This window comes from Phocoena sinus, chromosome 3, assembly GCF_008692025.1.
Source record: "Phocoena sinus isolate mPhoSin1 chromosome 3, mPhoSin1.pri, whole genome shotgun sequence".
NCBI classification, from domain to species: Eukaryota; Metazoa; Chordata; class Mammalia; order Artiodactyla; family Phocoenidae; genus Phocoena; species Phocoena sinus.
The window spans coordinates 60,054,785-60,062,752 of NC_045765.1; the positions used below are offsets into that span (position 1 = coordinate 60,054,785).

The window sequence follows — 7,968 nt, forward strand, 5'->3', positions numbered from 1 at the left end:
ACAGTAAGAATTCAAAAAACTAAATGTTAACTTTTATCCTTTTTTTATCATTTGCCTCAGATGTGTAAAAATGTGTTTGCTGTGTATGAAAAATTAAACTCCTTTGTACAGTATACAAGACTTCTTTAGGATGAAGATGATACTTTTGGTCAAACTGTTTTCAGCTTAGAGCCCCTATAACCAAATCCCAAATCACGTATCCCAAGAACACTTGAAGAGATACACAAACACAAGCCTCTTAATGGTTTAAAGAGAAAATAGACCTCAGAAACTGAACCTCCCTGAGGTCAGACAGAAAGTCAGCGTCGCTCTTCAAAAGAGCAACTCCTTAGGCCTGGTCTCAAACTTGCTTCAGTTGAATTCTTTTTTTTTTTTAATTCAACTTTTAAATGATCTTGGTTTGTTGATCAAATTCCTTGGCACAGGAATTTGATTTGGTTAAATCAAGGTTTCTCTGGACTTTGTTCTGTTTAAGCAATATCTGTATTGAGGGAAAAAAATACTGATGAAGAAGAATTAGCCATTTTAAAAAGTAGATAACCTCTGGTTAAATCAGGTTAAATAAACATAAATAATTTGCTAATAAGTAAACAGTGCTTCTTCTAAAATGTGTTCCACCCCTAAGTATCCCTGTTGCTATTATCACCCCCACTCCAAAAACAAGAAACAAAATTAATGGTTAAGTCTTTCAAGTGTTTTTTACATTTTCAATGTAGTCAGCTTAAAAATATTGAGGAAAAACGTATAATTTGTCATCTGCACACCCTTAGGAATAGTTGGAAGATAAGTGTAAATAACTGAGGTGAGACAACATATTTAAACAGTTAAGTGCTTTTCCTATTAAATATTATCCACACATTACCAAATCCTTCTCTGGCTTCTTTAAGTTGGCCACATAAATTTTATGGAAAAATTATTAGTGCTATTACCAGTTGTTAAGGGTATCGATATTCTTTGGTCAATTATTTATATCTACCCTACACTACCATACACTTTTCTAAGCTAATGTCAGTAATATATTCTACTTTCTTATCCTGATTTTCAGAACAACAGGACCCTTCTACTGCATATGCCCCTTCATATTTTTATCTATGTATCACATTTTCTGCACATTATTTTCAGAGCCTTCAACCCTATTTAAGAAAATTATATACAACAAAATAAGTGACACAAAAGTGTTTGAGTAAGGAGAGAACACTGTACAAAGAATATTTCATTAAACTTGATTACTTATTTAGACCCCAAAGAGGGAGATGCATCCCTAATAAAATTTGCTGATTTGCAGAAGTGGACTTTGGCTCACACCAGCCTAAGTCCACTTTGCCTGCCTGCTCGTGACTATTGAATTGTCAGCTGATAAGCAGGATCAATCCTGTTTACTTTTCAGGATAAGGGAAATTATTTTAGGTCTCCTAGTTTTTTGGGGGTTTTTTCTATTTCTATTTCAAACAAACGAACTAGTTTCAATTACAAACAGCAGGTTTGTTCTGAAACTCTCTTGTGGCTCCACTTTAGGAACAGTTCCTCGGGCCTCATTTGCCTCTCACAGGACATCTGTCTGTATCTGAAGTCAGTAGCTCTGAAGGTACATTACAAGTACAGTCATCCCACACCAAGCCAGTAAATCCCATTGCTTTCTTTGAAAACTTTTCATCTTTATGTAGTTCTCACTGCCCACTCTGGTTAGTTATTATCATCTTGCACCTGAGCTATTGGGATGGTCTTACTGGTTTCAATCTCTCCCATCCATCCTTACTGCTGAATTGAGCTCCTAAGTACTGACTCCATTTTTATTTTCCTATACCCCTAAACCTGTAATTGCTCCCTTTGCCTGCTCCATCAAGTTAAAGTTTCTCTGCATGGCTTTTCTCATCTCATTCTGAGTAAAATCCAAAGTCCTACTCATAGCCTACAAGGCCTCAGATGACTTGACATTGCTACTTCTCTCTCCTCATCATCTTCTACACTCCCTCTCACTCAGCACTTGCTATCTCTCTAGCTACCCAAGCACAAGTCTGCCTTAATACTTATGTCCATTACCCGGGATGCTCTTCTTCAAGACACCCATCTAGCTCAATCTCTCACCCCTTCTTTAGTCAAATGATACCTTATGGTGAGGCCCTTACTGAGCACCCTATACAACAACATACCCTCTGTGCTCACTTTCTATCCCTCTTACCCTGCTTTTTTTTCTTCATAGCACTTCTCATCATTGTTACATACTTGTGTTTATGTTTATCTTTCTTCAGTGGAATAAAATTCTATACATATCGTGACAATTCTAAGGTAACCTTTTTTTATATAAGTTTATTTTATTTATTTAGTTATGTTTGGCTGCATTGGGTCTTTGTTGCTGTGCGTGGGCTTTCTCTAGTTGCGGAGAGCAGGGGCTACTCCATTGCAGTGCACGGGCTTCTCATTGCGGTGGCTTCTCTTGTTGCGGAGCACGGGCTCTAGGCACGCGGGCTTTAGTAGTTGTGGCTCACGGGCTCTAGAGTGCAGGCTCAGTAGTTGTGGCGCACGGGCTTAGTTGTTCCGCAGGATGTGGGATCTTCCCGGACCAGGGCTCAAACCCGTGTCCACTCCATTGGCAGGAGGATTCTTAACCACTGCGCCACCAAGGAAGCCCAAGGTAATCGTTTTGATTTCATGTCTGTCTCCTTATTTAGAGTGTAAGAAAGTAGAGCCCAGGGCCAGTGTCCTATTTACCTCTGTATTCTCAGCACTTGGCTTGGGGCCTTACACTTGACAGGTTTTCAATAAACATTTTTTTTTCAATAAACATTTTTGAATGGATAAATTTAAAGCGTCATCTCTTCCAATCTTCTATTCTGAATATTTTGAGCCTCACTAATTCACTACTGTAAGTTCATATTGCAACTGTAGCCCAAACCACACCACTAGCGCTTGTTTCTAAACTATGTTGTTCTCTAATTCTTTTATTCTTAACTATTACGCTGCATTGTGTCCCATCTGATACTGACCTGGTAGTGTAGTTGAAATAGTGTCAGCCTCTGGTCAGACCCTATCGCCCCTGAGTAGCACTGGAGGTACAATATCAAATGCCAACTCTTTTTCCTTTTCTAACTCTAAAGATATCGCTCTGTCCCTGCCCCATCTACACACAACCTGGCACCATGGTATCAGAGATCTGAGATATAAATTCCCCTTTAAACCTATCTTTTCATCGTACTTTCTACTCATCAGCTCTTTCATTGATTTATTCATTCATTCAACAAATATTGATTAAATGCCTTCCATATGCCAGGCACCAAGCAAAAACAGAACAGGATAGATAGGATCTCTTCCTTATGTGGAGTTTACAGTGGAGGAAATGCAATAAAAATGTAAATAAATATATCTATAAATTTCGAATTTGATAAGTGTTGAGATATTGGTAGTGAGATAGAGAATAGGAGGCAAGGATCTGATTTGGATAGGAGGGTTAGGACATGAGGTAACATTTAAGCTGTGATCTAAAGGACGAGGAAGCTACCCATACAAAGGGAGAAGGTAGGGAGAAGGACACTGGGCAAAGGGAATAGCACCTACAAAAGCCCAGAGGGAGCACTCCGCCCCGCGAACCCACGTTGCGCGTAGTGCGCCGACGCCTTCGCTGAAGCCCGCCCGCGGGGCTCTTCCAGTCGGTTCGCCTCAGGCCTGTGCCGAGGCCCGCCATGGAAGGGGACGTCTCCGCCGCCGCAGCCGCCCACTACCAGCTGGCCAGCCCCCCGCGGGACGCCTGTGTCTACAACAGCTGCTACTGTGAAGAAAATATTTGGAAGCTCTGTGAATACATCAAAAACCACGACCAGTATCCTTTAGAAGAGTGTTATGCTGTCTTCATATCTAATGAGAGGAAGATGATACCTATCTGGAAACAACAGGCAAGATCTGGAGATGGACCTGTGATCTGGGATTACCATGTTGTCTTGCTTCATGTTTCAAGTGGAGGACAGAGCTTCATTTATGATCTTGACACTGTCCTGCCATTTCCCTGCCCCTTTGATACTTATGTGGAAGATGCCTTTAAGTCTGATGAGGACATCCATCCACAGTTCAGAAGGAAATTTAGAGTGATCCGCGCAGATTCATATTTGAAGAACTTTGCTTCTGACCGATCTCACATGAAAGACTCCAGTGGGAACTGGAGAGAACCTCCTCCATCATATCCCTGCATTGAGACTGGAGATTCCAAAATGAACCTGAATGATTTTATCAATATGGATCCTGAGGTGGGATGGGGAGCCGTCTACTCACTGTCTGAATTTGTACATCGGTTTGGCAGTCAGAACTACTGAACTTGACCTCTGGATGTAGTGCCATGGAGAAATTCTAGGACGTGAACAATCTACCCCTTCATCTGAGACAGCAAACGTTATGATGGTACATTTGGCTTGGAATTATGCTTTCCTCTTTTAATTCAATTGAGTTGAAGCATAAGTGAACAAAAGAATAGATAGAAACAATTTTTTTTTGGTATGTCAGGTTGAAACTTGATGTAGTTGCTCAGATATTCCTACTGCTCCTTTGTTAAAAAATGTGAAGACTTATGCCAGTAATTGCTTTTGTTATGATAAATGTGTGGACTTTGTGTCTGTTTTGGATGGTTCATGTCTCTCCAGCTATACTGTAAGCTCCTTGAGGGTAGGGCTGTAGCCCGTTGCTCTGTGAATCTCTAATGCCCATAAAAGGTGCCCGTAAAATGTTTGCTAGTGACTGTGCTGCTGCCTGAAGAGGGCTGACGTTGTGAGCTCAATCAGCAATAAGTATTAGTCTTTCTGGACCATTCATTCTGTTCTTAGCAAAGATTGCAGCCCTCTCAGGCTTAAGTGTTGTTTGGCCTATTTATATATGTTTTTAAATAAAATTGACCTAAATTAAAAAAAAAAAAAAAAGCCCAGAGGGAGGAATGAGCTTGCTGTGGTGCACAAGGTAGAATGGCACAAGGTGAAATTCGAGAAATACAGGAGGCAGAGCAGCAAGAGCCTTATAAGGCATTGTAAAGAGTTTACAGACTTTGGGAAGCAATTGAAGAATTGTAAACAGCAGAGTAATTTGATCTAATTCATGCCTTAAGATGAGTGCATTAAAAAAAAATCAGTGCAACAGCTGTGAGGGTAATTGACTGATGGGGAAAGAAGAGTTGTTGCAGTAACCCAGGCTACAGATGATGGTGGCCTGCAGTAAGGTGGTTGTAGTGGAGAGAGAAGTAGACTCACTAATCCAAGTTAAAACTTTGAACTTTGGTATTTCCTTTACTTTTGCTACCAACATGTAATCAAGCATGTCTGACTCCCTATTTCTTTGCTCCCACTGACCCAGCACCGCCCCACGTTACCTCTCACCTCTGTGATTGCAGCTGTCTTATCACTGATCTCAGCTTTCAGTCCTGACCTGTTCCAATACAACCCACGCACTGCTGCCAGAGCAAACTTTCAAAAATATGACTGACCATGTTCCTGTTCTGCTCAGAACCTCTGAAAGGCTCTACAGTTTGGGAGTCAAGGTCCCTGGTAGTCCAGTCAAAAGCTATTTAGTCAAACCATAATACTTGCTTGATGTTTTTCCCATCTCTATTCCTTTCAGAATGTTATTCTCTCATTATGATATATTATCCCTGCTGGATATTAATCCCCATTTTACATATACAGGAACTGAAACTTCAATGTTAGAACCATAGTCTATAGCTAGGGGTTGTACTCTTAACTATTATACTCTATTAAAAATGCAGGGCTTCCCTGGTGGCGCAGTGGTTGAGAGTCCGCCTGCCGATGCAGGGGACACGGATTCGTGCCCCGGTCCGGGAAGATCCCACATGCAGCGGAGCGGCTGGGCCCGTGAGCCATGGCCGCTGAGCCTGCGCGTCCGGAGCACGGAGAGGCCACAACAGTGAGAGGCCCGCATACCGCAAAAAAAAAAAAAAAAAAAAAAAAAAATGCAGCCATTGGGCTTTCCTGGTGGCACAGTGGTTAAGAATCTGCCTGCCGGTGCAGGGGACGTGGGTTTGAGCCCTGGTCCGGGAAGATCCCACATGCTGTGGAACAACTGGGCCCATGTGCCACAACTACTGAGCCTGCGTTCTGGAGCCTGTGAGCCACAACTACTGAAGCCCGGACACCTAGAGGCCATGCTCCGCAACAAAAGAAGCCACTGCAATGAGAAGCCCGTGCACCACAACGAAGAGTAGCCCCCGCTCACCTCAGCTAAAGAAAGCCCATGCGCAGCAATGAAGACCCAACGCAGACAAAAATAAATAAATAAATATGCAGCCATTAAAATTCATGATTTAGAAGAATACTTAATTACATGGGAATGTTTTTAATTTTAAATGTTTTACAAAACTGTTCATAGTATGATTATAATCTTATAAAACTGGTTATATCTGTGAGGTGTGACAGAAGGCGATTTTTGTTTCCATTATGTTTTTCTGGATTTTCCAAACTTTTTAACCATGACTAAGTATTATTTTTATAACAATAACAATCTTCAAAAAGATTGGGAGTAAATATCTTATGTATCCTTTAGACTCTCCTAAAACACTGATATCTCCTGCCTCTCCACTTCCTCACCCCTACCATAAGTTTGTACTTTGCTATCCTTTCTCTCCTCCTACCTTCTTTTATAGTTAGTTGTGAACGAACACATCTCCCCGCCAAACTGAAAGGCCCTGGAGGGAAGAGACTGTCTTGCTTATTGTCATTCCCCCATCCCTAGTCGATTTACAATCTGTTGCTGAAGTCAGCAGGAATCATAATTTAGATTTCTATCTAAAGGGTCACTAAAATGCCAGGGATATCAGGAGAGAAAGGCAATCCAGGAAAAGAGCTGTGGAGTAATCTTGAGGAGCCTGGTGAAGGGCCTCAAGCTACTTAAAAGTATTTATTAAACCAAACTGAATTTAAGACTTGGTGAGTGGAAAGGAGAATAGAGGTGAACCCAGACTGGAACAGCAGGCTCCTCCACCTAGACCAATGGACTCCAGGGAAATTCTTTAACCCCTTGAGGACAAAAATGTACCTAGGAGTCCTTCATATTATGAATGAATCACTTGCTCATATGTATTAAGCACCTACTGTATGCCAAGCACTGAAAACGGGTTCAAGAGAGGAAAGGCAGATATGGTTCTTGACCTAAGGAAGTTTCTAGAATGCCTGTTGGGGGAGGCTTTAGATAAATAATCATACATATTTAATTGTAAAATTATAAGCAAGATAACTTCAATGATAAGGTAAATTGTACAGTTGCTGGGGAAACCTGAAATAGAGGGCTTAACCAAGTCTGAGAGGGGGGCTTTGATGAGAATGCTATCTGTGCTGAGACCTGAAGAGTGTGTAGGAGTTAGCTGGGTGGAGAGGAGAGATCTGGGGAAGCAGTTCTGGCAGAAAGAATGACAAGTGCAAAGGGAGGACCAATAGAGTAAGGCATTTCCTGAGGCTGAAACGAAAGAGGGGGAGATCCAGCTGAGCCAGTTATAGGCTTTGTTGGGAATCTATCGAATAACTCTGCTTCAGTCCCCAAACACCTCCTTGTTCTGTCCGCATCACCTAGAATCCTAGGCTTAAGAGCAATCTTGGAAGTGCTATCATCCCACTTTCATTCAAGGCACCCAAGTATTCCCATTTAAATACATTTAAGAAAAGTAACATCCATGAGCAAAGAACGGCTGGGGTCAAGACAGTCTTGTTTAAAGCTCATAGTTACATTTTGTAAATTACTTGTTGAACTCAAGAAACAGGTGCACTTTGAAAATGTATTTTTTCAGAAAATCATGTCACGTATAATCTCCCCACGCTAGGAACCGGTGTTACCTTCTCTGCCTAGGCCCGCAGCCCGTGCAGCCCCTTCAGGCGTGTATGGGGAGCAGGCCCCAGTTCTGGGAGCATTCAGCGGTAGGACTGGCCGCGGAACCGCCAGGAGGCGGAACTAGAGGCGCACGGCGCTGCTGTCCTGCGAACCTTCGGGAGA

The 7,968-nt window shown here is 42.0% G+C and overlaps 1 protein-coding gene across 1 annotated transcript; it reads left to right on the forward strand.

Annotated features, from left to right (window-relative positions):
* Positions 1-3,574: 3,574 nt before the first annotated feature.
* On the forward strand, positions 3,575-4,898 carry LOC116751462 (protein N-terminal glutamine amidohydrolase-like). Its single transcript, XM_032627372.1, has one exon. It carries the CDS (start codon positions 3,678-3,680, stop codon positions 4,299-4,301), a length of 624 nt encoding a protein of 207 aa, XP_032483263.1. The 5' UTR covers positions 3,575-3,677; the 3' UTR covers positions 4,302-4,898.
* Positions 4,899-7,968: the final 3,070 nt, after the last annotated feature.